Source organism: Chiloscyllium plagiosum, unplaced genomic scaffold (assembly GCF_037043375.1).
Source record: "Chiloscyllium plagiosum isolate Xiang-an unplaced genomic scaffold, Cpla_swu_hap1 HiC_scaffold_36, whole genome shotgun sequence".
Taxonomy (NCBI): domain Eukaryota; kingdom Metazoa; phylum Chordata; class Chondrichthyes; order Orectolobiformes; family Hemiscylliidae; genus Chiloscyllium; species Chiloscyllium plagiosum.
Genome location: NW_028270174.1, coordinates 3,912,836 through 3,933,554, shown reverse-complemented (window position 1 = coordinate 3,933,554; position 20,719 = coordinate 3,912,836). Strand labels below are relative to the sequence as shown.

Genomic DNA, 20,719 nt, shown 5'->3' with positions numbered 1-20,719 from the left:
CTGCTCCTTGGAAGCTGCCTGACTGGCTGTGCTTTTCCAGTATCATATTCTTCGACTCTCATCTCCAGCATCTGCAGTCCTCACTTCCTTCCTTCCTGTCTCCTGTCCCAGTATGTCAGCTGTGGTCTGACTAATGCTGCATGTAGTTTTAGCAAAACCTCCATACTTTAATACCCCATTACCTTGAGATAAAGACCAATATTCCATTTACCTTCCCTGTTACCTGAACTTGGAATGCTTGAGCAATAGCAAAGCACTTTCATAAGGATGAATTAGTAACAAGTAGGGTACAGGATTTGAACATTCATTTACTCACTGCCTCCCCTACAGAGGTACTGCCCAAATTCAGTTACTGAATAAAACAGCTCGGCAGAGCCATAACTAGAAACATACAGCAAAAGTGGAGATCACTTGGCCCACTCTGCCTGTGCTAGCTCTTTCAGGACTTGTCCAATCCTTCCCACTTCTTTCCTCTGCCCCTGCAGTGCTACAAGTTCCTCCCAGTGAGTGACTGGAATCTAATTCAAATTAGGTTTTTCCAATTCAAGATCCTCTTATTAGACAATAGACAATAGGTGCAGGAGTAGGCCATTCAGCCCTTCGAGCCTGCACCGCCATTCAATATGATCATGGCTGATTATTCCTAATCAGTATCCTCTTCCTGCCTTATCTCCATAACCCTTGATTCCACTATCTTTGAGAGCTCTATCCAACTCTTTCTTAAATGAATCTAGGGACTGGGCCTCCACTGCCCTCTGGGGCAGACCATTCCACACAGCCACCACTCTCTGGGTGAAGAAGTTTCTCCTCATCTCTGTCCTAAATGGTCTACCCCGTATCTTTAAGCTGTGTCTTCTGGTTCGGCACTCACCCATCAGCGGAAACATGTTTCCTGCCGCCAGAGTGTCCAATCCTTTAATAATCTTATATGTCTCAACCAGTTCCCCTCTCAGTCTTCTAAACTCAACTATCTTAGAGTTCACAATAATATCCTGTAATACTGGATCTTAAGCTGATAAAACACATCTTACTGCTCATCCCCACAAAACAAAGTCAGGTTTCGAAATATCAAACAGTCCTCACTTATTTCCTTCACATTAGGTTCTTTAAGCTGTAGGGCTTTAGAAAATCACCTTTACATAACTAGCCAACTCTGTTAATGATTATTATGATCTTTCAACATTCCCAGATAATGGGAATTCCAGAACTTTCAAAAGGGAATTTGATAAATACTTGGATGGGAAAGGTTTCCTGGACAATGGAGAAGGAGCAGCAGCAGAGACTCTGGATTGATTATCAAGATGAGGGCGCTATCGAGTCAGAAGGGCCTAAATTCTCTGTCATTTCTAAGATAACTCCACAGAGGCCGGTATCTCATCACCGAATCACCCTTTATTTACACACGGAGAGTCCTTGACACTCACCCATCTTCCTCGGAGCCAGCTCTCAGAGTGAACAGAACCCCTGACAATCCTGTTTTATCTGTCAGCCAGGGCTCCCCGATTGAATCAGATTCACAGCCCCAATCAGGGAACTCAGATTCTATGAGGTCCACCCTGGCTGACCTCGTTACAGTCACAACAGTTAGGAAGAACGAGAGGTGACCATTGAAACAAAAGATTCTGAGAGGGTCTGACAGGGCCAGTGCTTAGACGAGCTCCTGGCCCCGCTGAGTATGATTTCAGAAATGGCGCCAGCTGATTAGAGACAAGGAGCAATTTCTGCACTCGTGGCAGCTGTGAATCTTTGGAATTCTCTGCTCCAGAGGGTCACTGAAACTCAGGCATCAAGTAGGCCCTAGACAGACATCAACAGAGACTTGGACTTGGAAGAATCAGGGGCTACAGGAATGGATGTTGGAGATTAGCCATGATTGTGTTAAGGTGCAAGTTCCATACGGCCCAATTCTGCTCCTATAAAAGCATAAGAAATAGGAACTGGAGCAGGCCATTCGGCCCCTTAAGCCTACTCCACCATTCAATAGGATCATGGCCGATCCAACCCTCCTGTCCACTTTCCCATAAATTCCCCGACTGATCAATGTCACCTTTAAAAAAGAACACAAGGACTCTATCCCCCTCCCCCAACTCTCTGCAGCAAGGTATCCCAAAGACTCACAAACCTCTAAGAGAAGATATTCCTTACCTCAGTCTGAAATTAGTACCCCTTTATTCTGAGCCTTTTGTCATATTTACGTTCTCATCATTGCAATTCCAAAGAGGCTTACCGGGGGACAGTGGGTCAAATAGCCTCCCCTCCATGATGTACTCATCTACAATACACATGTCTTTTTATACATGAACAACTGTTAGGCAATTCCTCAAGATTCAACAAGAGATGGATTAAAGTATACCTAACTGCACACAAAAACAGATGACTATTATTGCAATCGTGAGCAGCAGAATGGCCAGAACCAGCCCCACGACGATGAACTGATCCCGTTTTCCGGTTCGATAGAATACATCCAGAAATTCACATCGGGAGCCAACATAGCCAAATTTACACCTGTTGAAAACAAGAGTAAATGGTTAAAATAAACAACCAGATGGTTATTAAACATTTTAATAGGTTGGTGGTCATAGAGTTGAAGAAATATATAATCTGGAGATTTCAATAGAACACTAACTGGAGCTGAGAATTCCGCAATTTAGGGGCAGCTCAGTGGTTAGCACTGCTGCCTCACAGCGCCTGAGACCCGGGTTCAATTCCCGCCTCAGGCGATTGACTGTGTGGAGTTTGCACATTCTCCCCGTGTCTGCGTGGGTTTCCTCTGGGTGCTCCGGTTTCCTTCTACAGTCCAAAGATGTGCAGGTCAGGTGGATTGGCCATGCTAAATTGCCCAAAAGTGTTAGTTGCATTAGTCATAGGGAAATGGGACTGGGTGGGTTACTATTCGGAGGGTCGGTGTGGACTTGTTGGGCCAAAGGGCCTGTTTCCACACTGTAGGAAATCTATCCATCATCTATCTAAAAACTCTGGTCACATTTTCCCACTAACTTACTATGTACCTCCAGTATTTTGTCTCTTGTACTCAGAGGAAAAGCATGAAATAATTCTGTTCTCCTTCCTATTGGAAGGATGTTGTGAAACTTGAAAGGGTTCAGAAAATAATGACAAGGATGTCGTCAGGGTTGGAGGATCTGATCTATAGGGAGAAGTTGCATAGGCTGGGGCTGTTTTCCCTGGAGCATCAGAGGTGACCTTATAATTTTACAAAATCATGAGGGGCATGGGTAGGATAAATAGACAAGGTATTTTTCCCTGGGGTGGGGGAGTCCAGAATTAGAGGGCATAAGTTTAGGGTGAGAGGGGAAAGATATAAGAGAGACCTAAGGGGTAACTTCTTCACGGAGAGGGTGGTATGTGTATGGAGTGAGCTGCCAGAGGAAGTGGTGGAGGCTGGTACAATTGCAGCATTTAAGAGGGCATCTGGATGGGTATATGAATAGGAAGGGTTTGGAGGGCTATGGGTCCGGTGCTGACAGATGGGACGAGATTGGGTTGGGATATCTGGTCGACATTGATGGACCGAAGGGTCTGTTTCCGTGCTGTACATCTCTATGACTCTATCTCCATCATTTACAAGGCATAAGAAAGGAGTGTGAACGAATAGTCTCTGCACTTGTCCAGATGAGAGCAGCACCAACATCACTCAAGAAGCTCAACACTATCCAAAACTAAGCAGCCCACTTAAATGGAACTACATTCAACATTCATTCTCCTCACCACCAGTGCTCAGTAGCAGCAGTACGTATTAACTTCAAGATGCAGTGCAGAGATTCACCAGAAATTCAGACAGCACCTTCCAAACCTACAACCTCTACTACCTAGAAGGACAAGGGCAGCAGATGTGTGGTAACAAGGCTAGCCCAGAATTAACTGCCCATCCCTAGTTATCCTGGAGAAGTGGTGGTGAGCTTCTTAAACTTCTGCAATTCCTTGTAGTGTAGGGACATCCCACAATGCCCTTAGGGAGGGAATTCCAGGATTTTGACCCAGTGAAACTGAAGGAACAGTGATACATTTCCAAGTCAGGATGGTGGGTGGCTTGGAGGGGAACTTGCAGGGGGTGGTGTTCCCATGTATCTGCTGCCCCTGTCCTTGTAGATGGAAGTTAGCACAGATTTGGAAGATAATGTTGAAGGATGCTTCTTGTCGATTATATATACAGCTGCTATTAAGTGCTTGTGCCCACCATATTTATGTGTCATGTCCAGTTGAGTTTCTGATGAATAGTAACCCCAGGATGTTGACATTGGGGGATTCAGTGATGGTACACACTGCTGCTACCAGTGGTGGAGGGAGTGAGTTTGGAAGTGATGGATGAGGTACCAACCAATCCAGAGAGAGAGTATTCCATCATCCTCCTGACTTGTGCCTTGTAGATGTGGACAGGCATTGGGGTGTCAGGTGGTGAGTTACTCAGTGCAGGGCTCCCAATCTTTGACTTGGTTTCGTAGCCATTGTATTTATATGGCAAATCCACTTCAGTTTCTGGTCAATAGTAAACCCCTGGAGGTGGATAATGGGGGATTCCGTGATGGTAAAGTCTTAAATGTCAATGGGAGATGGTTGGCTTCTCTCTTGTTGGAAATGGTTATTATGTGGCATGTGCGTAGCACAAATAGGAAGGTAATAGCCTAGTGGCATTATCGCTGGACAGTTAATCCAGAAACCAAGGAAATATTCTGGGCATCCAGGTTCAAATCCTGCCACAGCAGCTGGAGGAATTTGAATTCAAAAATTAAATCTGGAATTAAGAGTGTAATGATGACCATGAAATTATTACAGAATCCCTATAGTGTGGAAACAGGCCCTTTGGCCCAACACGCCCAGACTGACCCTCCGAACAGTGTCCCACCCAAACCCATTCTCCATTACTCTACATTTACCCCTGACTAATGCACCCAACCTACACATCTTGGTAAAAGCCCATCTGGTTCACTAGTGTCATTTAGGGAAGGAAACCTCCATCCTTACCTGGTCTGGCCTACGTGACTCCAGACCCAGAGCAATGTGGTCGACTCTCAACTGCCTTCTGGGCAATTGGGGATGGGAATAACTGCTGGTCCTAGCCAGAACAAATTTAAAAAATGTTACTTGCTATTTGTCAGCCCAAGCCTGGATATTGTCCAGATCTTATTGCATTTAGACATGAACTGCATCAGTATCTGAGGAATTGTGAATGGTGCTGGAAATTGTGCAATCACCGGTGAACATTCCCATTTCTGACCTTATGATGGAGGGAACGTCATTGATGAAGCAGCTGAAGATGGTTGGGTCTAGGACACTACCCTGAGGAACGCCTGCAGAGATGTCCTGTATCTGTCCTGCTGGCAAGGCTTTGGTCCCCCATTGCTAACTCTGTGTGTTTCTTGGCCATTACATAGTGTGGGACTAGAGTCACATGTAGACCAGATAAGGACAGCAGATTTGCTTCCCTGAAGGGTATTTTTGAACCTTGCAGGTTTTTATAACACCCTTTTGTGATTGGACTCATTGAGATTAACTAATTGAATTTGAATTCTACCAGTTACCATGTTGGGATTTGAACCCATGCATTAACCTAGGCCTCTGGATTTTCTCATCCAGTGACATAGCCATGATACCATCATCTCCTTCATTCTAAACATTGTCCAAAGGCTTGACTGTTTCATCCAGTCTCCTTCAATTGAAACAAGTATTGAGGGAGTGTCTGCACTTCAAAAGGTACCTCATTGGCTGGAAAGCAGTTTGGAAGGCCCTGAGATTGTGAAAGTCACTATATAAATGCAAATTCTTAGTTTTTATACTCATTGTGAGAATAAAAGTTACCTGGAAATTCCAAGGAACAATTAGAAACTAAACTATAAATCAATAAAGGACTGCAGGAAAGAACTGAAAACATTTTGCTCAGTCACTTACACACACGATGGTTTATTTTCAGACTGCATAAACCGACATTCTCCTTCAATACAGTAACTCATCAACTCCTTTGGACATTTAGTGAAGTGTCCTGTCTGGGGAATTTCTGTAAGAGAGGATGAACAGTAAAAGAAATACATTTGGATTAATTTTATAAAGATTAATTCAAGCTCACAAAGAGATCATCCTGATTAACTTGAACTTTGACTCGAGCCATAGAGCTCTCCAGCATGGAAACAGACCCTTTGGTCCAACCCGTCCATACCGACCAGATATCCCAACCCAATCAAGTCCCACCTGCCAGCACTTGGCCCATATCCCTCCAAACCCTTCCTATTCATATACCCATCCAAATGCCTCTTAAATGTTGCAATTGTACCAGCCTCCACCACTTCCTCTGGCAGCTCATTCCATACACGCACCACCCTGTGTGTGAAAAGTTACCCCTTAGGTCTTTTTTAAATCTTTCCCCTCTCACCCTAAACTTATGCCCTCTGGTTCTGGACTCCCCAACCCCAGGGAAAAGACTTTGTCTATTTACCCTATTCATGCCCCCCATAATTTTGTAAACCTCTATAAGGTCACCCCTTAGCCTCTGGTGTTCCGGGGAAAACAGCCCCATCCTATTCAGCCTTTCCCTATAGCTCAAATCCTCCAACATCCTTGTAAATCTTTTCTGAACTCATTCAAATTTCACAACATCCTTCCTATAGCAGGGAGACCAGAACTGCATGCAGTATTCCAAAAGTGGCCTAACCAATGCACTGTACAACCTCAACACCAACCTCCCAATTACAAACTCAATGCACTGACCAATGAAAGCAAGCATACAAAACACCTCCTTCATTACCCTGTCTACCTGGGACTCCAATTTCAAAGAGCTATGCACCTGCACTCCAAGGAACTGGGAAGTGTACTGGAAATTTCAACAGCAAAAAAAAGGCTAAAAAGCTGACTTTAATCGGCTCTTTTTATTAATCTCACAATTACTCTTCAATGCTAGAAGTTTAAATTTTGCTGAATATGAATTTTATTCCAATGAGTTGCATGTCTATCTTCCCCCAAGGGCATCATCTAACAATTTAAGCCAGTCCCTTTCAGGAGTGAGACTAAAAGGTAAAGTTGCCATAATCCTACTGGACCATTGTATCCATTAGAGAGAGGTGCCAGATAGTGGTTTAACCTGAGGGGCACCATGCCATGCCTCGGGTGAGGGGAGGGATTGAGTAGGAGAGCCCTCAATGGGAATTCCAGCCGGTGTGAGAATTGAACTCACATTATTGGTATCACATGACACTACAAACCAGCTATCTAGCCAACTGAGCTACATTAGAAAACAGTTCAACACAGGTCAACTTGAAGTTATCTCAGGACTGTGACTTGAAAGAAATTCTGGTATTTATATATTAATCAATCGAAACCTTCATCCCCATTGTAAGTGATTAAAGACTTGACAGCAATCTCGGTTTGTTCAGTCCAATGCATCAGTTGTACGACCCTTTGATCTCTTACTATAAATTCTGTGCCCTATGATCTGACCCAGTAACTTGCTGACAAAGGAGCAGTGCCCTGAAGGCTTGTACTTCCAAATAAACCGGATGGACGATAACCTGGTGTCATGTGATTTTTAACTCTGGTCAACAGACAAGGATGGGGGGAGATTTGTTCCTCTCTTCCAAAAAAGGAGGCTGATGTTAGGTTTTTGGCTCATTTTAAATCAGAGGTATTTGTTAGCCAAAGGCATTGAGGGATATGAAACAAAGAGAGGCATCAGAGTTAGAACTCAGATCAACCACAGTCTTAACGAGTGATAGAACAGCCTGGGAGGGATGCATGTCCACCTCTTGTCCCTTTGTTCCTAACTTTTGGTGCCTAGATGTCAAGAAGTGATGGTCAGTGATTGTACAAAATTGCTGCTAACACTGGAATTATTATTGTGTGGATCAGGGATGTTGGTGCTGTGTTTGGCTGCTTTTCTGTTTTTATGGGACCTTGGTGAGACCACCCCTGGAGTATTGTGTGCCGTTTGGGTCTCCTTATCTGAGGAAGGGTGTTCTAGTGATGGAGGGAGTGCAGTGAAGGTTTCCCAGAGGGATTCCTGGGATGGCAGGACTGATGTATGAAGAGAGACTAGATCAGTTCGGACTATATTGACTGGAGTTGAGGAGAATGTGGGGGAGAGGATCTTACAGAAACCTATAAAATTGTAACAGGACTAGACAGGGTTAACACAGGAAGGGTGTTCGTGAAGACCAGGGAGTGCAGAGCCAGGAGTCACAATCTAAGGGTACAGGGTAGGACGTTTGGAAATGAGATGAAAGAAACGTCTTCACCCAGGGAGTGGGGAGCCTGTGGGATTCTCGGTCACTGAAAGTGGTTAAGGCCAAAACATTGAATGTCTTGAGAAGGAGTTTGATACAGTTCTTAGGGTGAAAAGGGATTAAGGGTATGGGGGAGAAGGCAGGAACAGGGGACTGAGATGGATGATCAGTCAGGACCATACTGAATGGTGCAGTATGCTCGAAGGGCTGAATGGCCTACTGCTGCTCTGAGTTTCTGTTTATATGAATTTTCTTATTATTTATTCACAATATTTGTAAAACCACATTCCAAGATCTTTTGATGTGAATATTATACAAAGTGCAAGTTGCACAGGGGTACCTGCCTCCTGTTAGTATACACAGTGCTCACTCCGATCGGGCTGGGAGCTCAGCATTCACCGTTTCCAGCTCCTCACTGTACAGTGGTTGAAAGGCACTAGACTGTGTCCTTTCCTCATTGTGCCTCGGTGGAGGATGCTCCAGGCTTTGGGAACTTCTTCAGATTCTATCCGCTCAAGAATAGATTACCTGTTTGTGTCCCGAACGCTCTTGGTCAGATCCACCGACGTCAAGCCGGTGTTCTTCTCTGACCACTGCCTCCTGCTGGCTGACTGTCACCTACAGGACGAGCAGGCTGGTAAGGGAACGTGGAAGCTGAACACAAAGCTGTTGACCCCGGGAAACATTGAGGAGCTCAAGAGGAACTACGCAGGTTGGAGAACCGTGAAGCCCCTCTTTGAGTCCCCAGCGGACTGGTGGGAAACAGTAAAGGGGAACATCAAGAGGTTCTTCATCCTCAAAGGTGTTCAGGAGGCGAGAGAGAGGCGGGGAAAACGGTCCCAGCTCCAGGAAAGTATGCAGAACCTGCTCCTGCTGCAGACGATGGGGGTGGATGTCACGGAGGACCTCAAGGAGGTGAAGGGCCAGCAAGCCTCGCTCTTTGCCTCGGAGGCCTCCAAGATAATCTTCCGGTCCAGGGTCCGCTCGGTGGAGCAGGACGAGACGTGCTCACGTTTCTTCTTCCAGAAGGTGCACAAAGAGAGCTCCGTGCTCAGCAGCCTGAAGGAAGAAGATGGCTCGGTAACGTCATCTCAGGCTGACATCATGAGGATCAGCAAACCCATCTATGCCAGTCTGTATGACGCGAAGCCGACCGACAGCGCGGCCTCCCAGTCGTTCCTGTCCTCTATCACGGAGGTCTTAGACGACAGAACACGGGAGAGGCTGGACCAGCCGCTATCTCTGGACGAGCTGACAAAGGCCCTCGAGTCCTTCAAAAAGAATAAAACTCCCGGAAGCGACGGCTTACCGGTCGAGCTCTATTCCGCTCTGTGGGACTTGATTGGCCAGGACCTGCTGGAGGTGTATGTCAGTATGCTTCGGGCAGGTACCATGAGTGAATCCCTGAGGAAAGGCATCATCACCCTCATCTACAAGCGGAAGGGGGAGAGGGAGGAACTCAAAAATTGGAGACCAATCTCACTGTTGAATGCAGATTACAAAATTCTGTCAAAGGTAATCGCCAACCGGGTCAGGTCTGCTCTAGGGTCGGTGATTCACCCTGACCAAACCTGTGCTGTGCCGGGCAGGAAGATCGCTGAGAGTCTCGCGCTCCTCAGGGATACGATCGCCTACGTGCAGGACAGAGGGTTGGACACCTGCCTGATCAGCCTGGACCAGGAGAAAGCCTTTGACAGGATATCACACAGGTATATGAGAGATGTTCTCTCCAAAATGGGCTTTGGGGAGGGAATCTGCAATTGGATCAGACTGCTCTACACCAACATTGTCAGTGCAGTCTCAATCAATGGGTGGGAATCAGATAGCTTCCCAGTCAGATCTGGAGTCAGGCAGGGCTGCCCTCTCTCTCCTGCCTTGTTTGTGTGCTGCATAGAGCCATTTGCCGAGTCCATCAGGAAGGATGCGAGCCTGAGAGGGGTGACTATTCCTGGCAGCAGGGGCCTGCAGGTTAAGGCCTCCCTGTACATGGATGACGTCGCCGTTTTCTGCTCGGATCCGCTGTCCGTGCGCAGACTCATGTGCATTTGTGACCAGTTCGAATGGGCCTCGGGGGCTAAGGTAAACCGAGGCAAGAGCGAGGCCATGCTCTTCGGGAACTGGGCCGACCAATCCTCTATCCCCTTCACCATCAGGACCGACCACCTGAAGGTGCTGGGTATTTGGTTCGGGGGGCTGGGGCGTGCGCCAAGTCTTGGGAGGAGCGTATCAGCAAAGTGAGGCAGAAACTGGGCAGATGGAAGCTACGGTCGCTCTCCATCGCGGGAAAAAACCTGGTCATCAGGTGTGAGGCACTGTCATTGCTGTTATACGTGGCACAGGTCTGGCCTATTCCCAGAACCTGTGCCGCTGCAGTCACCCGGGCCATCTTCCAGTTTACATGGAGGTCAAAGATGGACCGGGTCCGAAGGGACTCGCTGGACAAAGATCTGGGCAACGGGGGAAAAAACACACCCAATGCCACCCTCACCCTGATGGCCACCTTTGTGTGTGGCTGCATCAAGCTGTGCGTGGATCCCCGGTACGCAAACACCAAGTGTCACTACGTACTGAGGTTCTACCTGTCCCCGGTGTTGCGAAGGATGGGCCTGGCCTCACTGCCGCGGAACGCTCTGAGTAGTTGGACCGTTCCATATCACCTGTCCTTCGTGGAGAAATTCATGAAGAAAAACACCTTTGACCACAAGTCCATCAGGAAGTGGTCAGCACGTAGTGTCCTTGGGAAAAGGAGAGGGCGGATCCTATCGAGCGGTTCCCTGAGCAGACTGTCAAAGCCATTTGGCAGAATGCCTCATCGCCAGAACTTTCCAACAAGCACCAAGACATGGCTTGCCTGGTGGTGAGAAGGGCTCTGCCTGTGAGATCCTTTATGCACGCCCGGACTCTCAGCCGCACCGCACGCTGCCCTCGAAGCGGCTGCGGGGGGGAACGAGACTGTCACACACATCCTTCTGGAATGTGCCTATGCAGAGGAAGTCTGGAGAGGAATGCAGTGGTGTTTGTCGAGGTTCATCCCGAGCAGTGCTGTGACATGGGACTCCGTGCTCTACGGCCTGTTCCCCGGGACGCACACCGAGACGAACATCAACTGTACCTGGAGGATCATCAACTCGGTGAAGGACGCTCTCTGGGTGGTCTGAAATCTGTTGATCTTCCAGCTGAAGGAGTTGACCCCGACTGAGTGTTGCAGACTGGCACATTCCATGGTCCAGGACTACGTGTTGAGGGACGCGCTGAAGCTTGGGGCAGCTGCCGCCAAGGCACAGTGGGGAAAGACCACCGTGTAACATCTGCCTGCCTAAAGAAGAACAGGGGGCCTGCGCAGTCATTTGGGCTTCGCTGACGCCTCAGCTAAAAATGTAATCGTACAGACCTGTAAATAGGAATGATTACTCTGTTTTCGGTATGCAAACATATGGAATGCTTACATATGTATGGCATGTCCAGTTGTACAGACCATCAAAGTATTTATGAATCAAGTATATTTTTGAAATAAAAAAAAGTGAGCAAGGACAACAGCTCGCACTGAAAGACCGGCAATCCGAGCCAGTCAAAACAGAGCGAGTTTCAGCAAATTGATTATTAAACTCTTAATCTATTATCCACCACAGACCCATTCAGTCCCTTTTACTGAGTAGTCATTTCATTTGTGTTCACAGACTCTCTCTCTCATGTGCAAATTGAAATTTTATCAAAAATTAGATTAAAGGATGAAATTGATCAAACTTGCACATGACCTGTGCTATGTAACCTGTTCCATCGCTAAAGGATACTTTGTGAAGAGTAGGCCGGGTAAATTCCTCTTTGTCACATAGCTGGCATGCTTACCAATTGACAATAGGAGGGGTCCCACACACACTGCTGACTCTTTCTTTCTCAGTTGACAAGTTAATCTAGTTTCAGCCACACCCACAATAACTTCTTAATGTCACCACATTTGTTTGCTTGAACAATGTCCAGTAATAACAGCCAAAACAAAATAATTAGCTTTTACACAAAGCCATGGCAAAACCCGCAATCCTCAACAACTTCCAGAAGAACAAATCCAGCTGCGTTGTTTGGTGCTACACCCAAAATATTTTAAATCTCTGTAGCAGCTTGTGAATTCCTTCACAGTCAGTAAATGGAAGTGAATTCTTCCAGTTCAAATGCAAATATGGTTCGGTTCAGCCTCAGTCAAGATGGAACGGCACAGTGGCACGGTGGTCAGGTGAATTGGCCATGCTAAATTGCCCGTAGCGTTAGGTAAGGGGTAAATGTAGGGGTATGGGTGGGTTGCGCTTCGGCGGGGCGGTGTGGACTTGTTGGGCCGAAGGGCCTGTTTCCACACAGTAAGTAATCTAAAAAAAGAAGGGTCAGTGGGCCCGAAACGTTAACTCTGTTTCTCTCTCTCTCTCTCTCCACAGATGCTGTCAGACTTGCTGAGTTTCTCCAGCAGTTTGTTTCTTTCACTGAGGATAGGTCGGTTTTTTTTAGAAATTCACATGATATTAACAAAACTATTTCCCCATCACACGAAGTGTGCACTGGTTCAGACCGCTGATAATGAAAGAAAAAAAAACATCCTGGGAACTACTATTGATCTGAATCTGGGGATAGCTGTGTAAATGCTGGAGCTAGAGGAGGCTAGGAACCTGTGGTGAGTAGCTCACCCTGCTGACTGCCCAAAGCCAGCCCACCATCTACAAGTAAAAGTGAGGATAGTGATGGAATATGCCCCACTTACCTGGTTGGGTGTGGCTCAGCCCACTTGATTGTCCCCACAGACACAAACATCTACTCCCTCTACCACCAAAACACAGTGGCTATACTGTGTGCCATCTACGTGATGTGCCATAGCAACAAACCAAGGCTCCTCAGACAGCACCTTCCAAACCCACGACCACTTCCATCTAGAAGGACAAAATACATGGGAACACAACCCCCTACAAGTTCCGCTCTGAGCCCCTCACCATCCTGATTGGAAATATATTGGCCGTCCCTTCACTGTCACTGGGTCAAAATCCTGGAATTCCCTCCCTAAGGGCATTGTGGGTCTACCCACAGCACATGGACTGCAGCAGTTCAAGAAGGCAGCTCACCCCCACCTTCTCAAGGGGCAACTAGGGACAGGGCAATAAATGGACCTAGCCAAGCAATATAATAATTAATTTTTTTTTGAAAGAGAGATGTTGGTGTAATCTTGCTCTCCATAATAACAGGGTGTCAATGTTCATAAATATTTTTACACAATACACTGGTTCCTCACTAACACAGATTATTGGGTCATCACCTCTTTGGGTTTGTGGGAATGTTTCCGTACTCACGTTAGCTGCTGGGATTCCTGCATTACCACAGTGACCTCACAGAAACCAAAGGCTTTCATCCCTTTTCACAATTCAATGATAACGGAGCTCAACAGTCAAATTCCTGGAATTGGATTGTGCTGTCTTCCAGAATATGGGGAGGGAGAAGATTTAAAGATTTGGAAGTTTGGATGGATAAGAACAGTAAATCCTGCAGCAAACTATTCCCAGACTCAACCTCTGTTAAAGTTCCTTTCCAAAAAAGAGAAAGGCTAGAGATACCATATCATAGGCAGCCCCCAATCACTGATTTCACAGCTTATTCACCACAATTCATTTCAACTTATGATGACAAGCATACTGCTACATTGTGTGATCACAACTCCCCAGCTGCCTGGATGGGTACAGCTCCAGCAACACTCCACTAGCTCGACACTATCAAGGACAAAACAGCCCACTTGATTGGCCCATCCACTCCCTCCATCACTAATGCTCAGTAGCAGCAACGTGTACTCTCTATATAGTGTGTTGTAACCCAGCAGAGATCTTTGAATAGTAACCGAGAACTGTGGCTGATTTTCCGTCCCCATCTCTCAATGTAGGGCACAAGTACCCATTAAACTTATGGTAGACTCATCTTTTATCCAGGCAGAAGTGGGTACTGCAGATGCTGGAGATTAGAGTCAAGATTAGAGTGGTGCAGGTCAGGCAGCATCCGAGGAGCAGGAGAATCAACATTTCAGGCAGGAGCCCTTCATCAGGAATTCCGCCCTTCAAGCCTGTTCTTCCATTTAGTACGATCACCCAATTCAGTCCTGTTTCCACTTCTCTCCATACCTTAAAAATATCGAATCTCTCTGTCTTTTTCTTGAATATATTCAATGGTCTGGCCTCTGCAGCCTCCTTTGGTTCACTACACTGCGCATGAAAAAAAATCGTTCCTCATCTCGGTCCAAAATGGTCTACCCTGTATCCCTGGTTCTAGACTCCCCAACCAGGGAAACATCCTCCCTGCATCTAGTCTGTCCAGCCTTGTTCTAACTTCATATGTTCAATCAGGTCCTCTCATATCCTTCTAAACTCTAGTGACTGTCAGCCCAGCCAAACCAATCTCTCCTCTGGACAGTCCTGCCATCCCTGCTTAGTGAACCGTAATCTTCCTTAGGTAGGGAGACCACAACTTCACACAGTTCTCCAGGAATGGTCTCACCAAGGCCCTGTATGACTGCAGTAAGACATCCCTAATTCCAAACTCTCATCCTCTTGCCATGAAGATCGATACATCATTCCCCTTCCTAACTGCGTGCTGCACCTGCCTGTCTACCTTCATTGACTGGTGTACAAGTATACCCAGATCCCATTGCACATCCACACTTCCTATTATGTCACCATTTAAATAATAACCCGCCTCTCTGTTACTTACACTGGAGTCTATCAGTTCACATTTAGCCACGTCATACTGCACCTGCCACATGTTGTCCACTGCCCACCTTTCCTGTATTACCTTGACTCCTCCTGATAATCCCACCCTGTTTGTATCATTTACAAACCAGGAGTGTTGCATTTGGTTCTCTCTCATCCAGGTCATTTATTCCTAGTGTGAATATCTGGGGACTGATTACTGATCCTTGTGGTACCCCACAGAAGTCGGAGAATATTCACGTTTACTGTCAGAGACTCTATATGGGTAGCTTTTAGTTACGATCGGTGAAAATCGATGACTGCACTGTTTTGTCAGAAATGCCTGTGCTATGCTGTAACTATTCTTGAATAAATAATGTTTTATGGACTGTCATAAAATTGTAAAGTTATTTATTATGATTGAATCTTTGCATCAGCTTACAACTTCCACCTTGTAAACAACATTCTGCAATCTAATGCTGACCGTTTGCCCTGAACTGAAAGCTTGACAGAATAAGTGTGGTTTACTCCAAGTGAAAAAGCACACAGGCAGGGAGGTTACACCAAACCTCTTCAAACAAGAGGCTTTGCCACAGCAGAGGTATGGTAGCCAATTTCACCATCACCTGCCACCAGGAAACAACGTCAACGCTGTTGAGAGGTTGTGGTGCTGATTAACTGGAATGGTACAGGGAACATCTGGAGATGCTGGGATTGTTCTTGCTAGCACTCAGAATGCTCAGGGGAGATTTAATAGGTTTGTTCACAATTATTCAAGGTAGAGAGAGTCTATTTCTACCGGGAGATGGGTCAGTTACTGGAGGACATAGGTTTAAGATTTCAAAGCAAAATACTGCAAGATGCTGTAAATCTGAAACAAAAACAAAACTTACTGGAGAAACTCAGCAGGTCCGGCAGCATCTGTGGAGACAGAAACAGAGCTAAAGTTGGGAGTACATTCTGACTCTTCCTCAGATTTAAGGTATTTGACAAGAAAAAGGAAGTTGAGGTGAGTTTTTTCACACCGTGTGTTACGCAGAGCTGCAGGACTGCCTGAAGGCATGTGTGGAGGCAGCAACGGGCACGAAGCAAGGGGCCCGTTGGAGAACAGCTGCAGTTCTGGGCGTCACTCTTTAGGAAGAGAGAGAAGTCATCGGAGAGGGTGCAGAAAAGATTCACATAAATGCTTCCTGTGTGAGGGTCTTCAGTGACATGGGCAGATGAGGAACTGAGACTTTGCCCTTGAGAAGAGAAGGGCAGGGAAGATAAGAGAGAAGAGAAATAAAAAGAGAAGAGAAGAGAAGAGAAGAGTAGAGAGAGGAGATTTGATTGGAGGGTTGCAAATCATAAGGAGTCTGGAGGGAGTACAGAGGGAGAACCTGACCCCAGTCAACAAGGGGATCGAGAACGAGAGGGCACAGACTTAAGATGAGGAGAGGGTAAGAGAGAATGGAGGGAGAGGGACAGACAGAAAGAAAGAGAGAAAGAAAAGAAAAAGGGAGGATGAAAGAGCAAGAGAAATTCAGCTTTGTGTTCAGTGAAACTAATTACAGACATGAAAAGACAAATCACTGAAGTGTTTGCAACTGTTAATCAGTAATGTTGACAGTCTCTCTGATCAGCTGATCATCCATTGGCTTGGTGGTTAGGATGTGGGTGCCAACTGTGTGAGCCCTTTCTGTGTACTAATCTAAAACTAGGGGGCTTGCATTTAAGGTGAGAGGGAGAAAGTTCAAAGGAGACATGAGGGACAAATTTTTATTTTACCCCGAGAGTGGTAGGAATCTGGAACCTGCTGCCAGGGGTGGTGGTGGAGGCAGATACAATCGGAGTGTTTAAGGGAGTTATAGATAAGCACATGAATAGGCAAGGAATGAGTGGGATATGGACCAAGGGCAGGCAGAGGGATTAGTTTAATTTGGGCATCATGTTCAGCACAACATCATGTGTTGTACAGTTCTGTGTTCTATGTTCCATAACTGATTGTCTCTCTCTAATGGACAGAGATGGTGATGATCCTTCATGGCCCAAGGCTCTATATCATTCTCAACTTGTGTTCATGTTGAATTAAATCTCAACTAAGCACTTAGCATCCAAATCTGGTGCTCAGACAAGTTGATGAAAATCTAATCAGTTTGAACATACATGGCAGTGGGCAGGGTACTCTCCTCTGACTCAGGAGGTCATCAGTTCCAGTCTCACATTAGTGACACAGGCAGTAAATCCAGGCCAACCCTCCTAGTGCCATACTGACAGAGTGCTGCATGGTTATAGGTGCTGCTGCTCAGATCATCCATAAAGCCATGGTCTGGTCTCACCTCCCATCTCCAGGAAGAGAAGGGCAGTTTTCCCTGACTCAACACTTTTTTGGACCATCAGGTCCATCTGTGAATTTGCAGGATGTTCAGTGAGAGACGATCTGATCAGGGTCACCATTATCCCACAGAATAGCTTTGATGGGCCACATTTCAATGTCACAACACGCACAGTGAACAAATGGCTCAGTCCCTACTTAAGAGGTTCCCAAAAAGACCAGTTATATAGTGCATGCAATGTAGGAATCTAAGGTGTAAACTGACCAGTGAAGGTCGATGTGTGGTAGACTGGATGCCTGCCTTGAAGAAGTTTTCCTCCTCTCTCTACAAGAATCTCAGGGAGTCCCTCTCCCACTGCAACTCCCAGGTCATTTCCTCTGCTCTGAAGCTCTTCAACCACGTCATGAAACAAACTCACTACCACAGCCACATTTGCTTCCTCAGTGCCTGCCTCCGTAACCAACTCATCCCACACGGACTCTGGACCGCCTTTAAACCAGCAGAGTTTGGACCCGAACAGGACAAACAGTACAGACGACAGATTCAAAAACACCAGCAACAGTTCTCCTTCAAGATCCTCCGCTCCACGCTTGCAGCAATGCGCCGGCACCTAACCTCTCTACAGTCAGCCCTGCCTCAGCTGAGGGCCACACTCTCTCAGAATTGCAAAGGACCCACTCTGTACTACATCCTCAGGAGAATTCATACTCTCAACAAACAGTATTTCAATTCCATCTCAAACATCAAAAACTGTAAGTACAACAAACTTTTATCCACCCACCTCCATAACCAGCGCTCCTCAAACATTCCAGAAGATTCCCCTGGCCTCGGAACTACACATAGGCCATTAGCCATGCAGCTGATGCAGCTGCCACCCCCACGCTGATTGATGATGTCACTTCCGCCCCCATCATGGCCACTCCCACAACCATTTCCGCCCCTCACAATTCCTCATGCATCACACGTGACATCATTTCTGCCCTCACATCATCGCTGATGCCACATGCTCAGTGACTTCCGCCACCCCTACTGCCGTTGTCACCACCACTTCCACCCCCACCAGCGGCACTCACCTGCATTCTGCTGACACGCCCCCCACAGACCCCACTGATCCCATTCCTGGCCCCCAGAACCCCGAGGGGAATACTAACCCTGCTCATGACTCCACACCCATTCCCCCCACCATCACACCCACGCCAGTTACAGGTTCCGCCCCCACTCCCAGCTCTACACCCACACCAGATCCCAGCTCCCAGCCCTGCCGAGTTTTCACCATCCCTCCAGACCGCCCCCTCACTGAGGACGAACGATCCGTCCTCAGCAAAGGACTCACCTTTATCCCCCTCCGTCCACGCATCAATGAATTTAATACACACCGTGACGTCGAACAATTCTTCCGTCGCCTCCGCCTCCCAGCTTACTTTCACAATCAGGACTCCCGCCCACCTTCCGAGGACCCCTTTGCCCACTTCCAACACACTGCATCCACCTGGACACCCCGTGCTGGCCTATTACCTGCCCTCGACCTCTTCATTTCCCACTGCCGCCAGGACATTAACCGCCTCAACCTGTCTACCTCCCTCCCCCACTCCAATCTCTCACCCTCACAACACGCAGCCCTCCAATCCCTCTGCTCCAATCCCAACCTCACCATCAAGCCGGCGGATAAAGGGGGCGCAGTGGTAGTCTGGCGCACTGACCTCTACACCGCTGAAGCCAAATGCCCCCTTGACTATGACCCCACACCCCCATCACCAAACCATCATCTCCCAGACCATACAGAACCTCAGGAGATCTCCCACCCACAGCTTCCAACCTCATAGTCCGGGAACCCCACACTGCCCGGTTCTACCTCCTTCCCAAGATCCACAAGCCTGACCAACCTGGCCGACCCATTGTCTCAGCATGTTTCTGCCCCATTGAACTCATCTCTACCTACCTCGACACTGTCCTATCCCCCCCTAGTCCAGGAACTCCCCACATACGTTCGAGACACCACCCATGTTCTCCACCACCTCCAAGACTTCCATTTCCACGGCCCCCAACATCTCATCTTCACCATGGATATCCAATCCCTCTACACCTCCATCTGCCATGACCAGGGCCTCCAAGCCCTCCGTTTTTTCCTCTCCCGACGTCCCCAACAGTACCCTTCCACCGACACTCTCATTCGTTTGGCCGAACTGGTCCTCACCCTTAACAATTTCTCCTTCAAATCCTCCCACTTCCTCCAGACCAAAGGGGTAGCCATGGGCACACGTATGGGCCCCAGCTATGCTTGTCTCTTTGTTGGCTACGTAGAACAGTCCATCTTCTATAATTACACCGGCACCACTCCCCACCTCTTCCTCCGCTACATTGATGACTGCATTGGCGCCACCTCATGCTCGCGCGAGGAGGTTGAGCAATTCATCAACTTCACCAACACATTCCACCCTACCTTAAATTTGCCTGGACCATCTCGGGCACCTCCCTCCCTTTCCTGGACCTCTCCCATCTCCATTAATGACGACCGACTTGACACTGACATTTTTTACCCACCGACTCCCACAGCTACATGGATTACACCTCTTCCGACCCTACCTCCTGCAAAAATGCCATCCCGTATTCCCAATTCCTCCGCCTCCGCCGTATCTGCTCCCAGGAGGACCAGTTCCACCACAGAACGCACCAGATGGCCTCCTTCTTTAGAGACCGCAATTTCCCTTCCCACGTGGTTAAAGGTGCCCTCCAATGTACCTCTGCCCTCAGATCCCACCCCTCCAACCGTAACAAGGACAGAACGCCCCTGCTGCTCACCTTCCACCCTACCAACCTTCGCATAAACCAAATCATCCGCCGACATTTCCGCCACCTCCAAACAGACCCCACCACCAGGGATATATTTCCCTCCCCATCCCTTTCCACCTTCCACAAAGACCGTTCCCTCCGTGACTACCTCGTCAGGTCTACGCCCCCCTACAACCCACCCTCCCATCCTGGCACTTTCCCCTGCCACCGCAGGAACTGTAAAACCTGCGCCCACACCTCCTCCCTCACCTCCATCCAAGGCCCTAAAGGAGCCTTCCATATCCATCAAAGTTTTACCTGCACATCCACTAATATCATTTATTGTATCTGTTGCTCCCGATGCGGTCTCCTCTACATTGGGGAGACTGGGCGCCTCCTAGCAGAGCGCTTTAGGGAACATCTCCGGGACACCCGCACCAATCAACCACAATGCCCCGTGGCCCAACATTTCAACTCCCCCTCCCACTCTGCCGAGGACATGGAGGTCCTGGGCACCTTCGCTGCTCCCTCACCACCAGACGCCTGGAGGAAGAACGCCTCATCTTCCGCCTCGGAACACTTCAATCCCAGGGCATCAATGTGGACTTCAACAGCTTCCTCATTTCCCCTTCCCCCACCTCACCCCAGTTCCAACCTTCCAGCTCAGCACTGTCCCCATGACCTGTCCTACCTGCGTTTCTTCCTT

At 47.6% G+C, this 20,719-nt stretch overlaps 1 protein-coding gene across 5 annotated transcripts in view; it reads right to left on the bottom strand.

Annotated features, from left to right (window-relative positions):
- Nucleotides 1-20,719, bottom strand: part of LOC122539530 (protransforming growth factor alpha-like) — a 55,067-nt gene that overhangs the window by 9,049 nt on the left and 25,299 nt on the right. For 3 of the 5 annotated variants that reach the window (XM_087979888.1, XM_087979891.1, XM_087979887.1), the window contains 2 exons: nucleotides 5,905-6,010; nucleotides 2,359-2,505 (listed from right to left, as the gene is read on the bottom strand). In XM_087979888.1, the coding sequence (XP_087836014.1) occupies nucleotides 2,359-2,505; nucleotides 5,905-6,010 (253 nt within the window). Of the gene's footprint in view, nucleotides 1-2,353; nucleotides 2,506-5,904; nucleotides 6,011-20,719 lie in introns of all 5 variants that reach the window. The other 2 variants (XM_087979890.1, XM_087979889.1) reach the window with 1 other exon arrangement.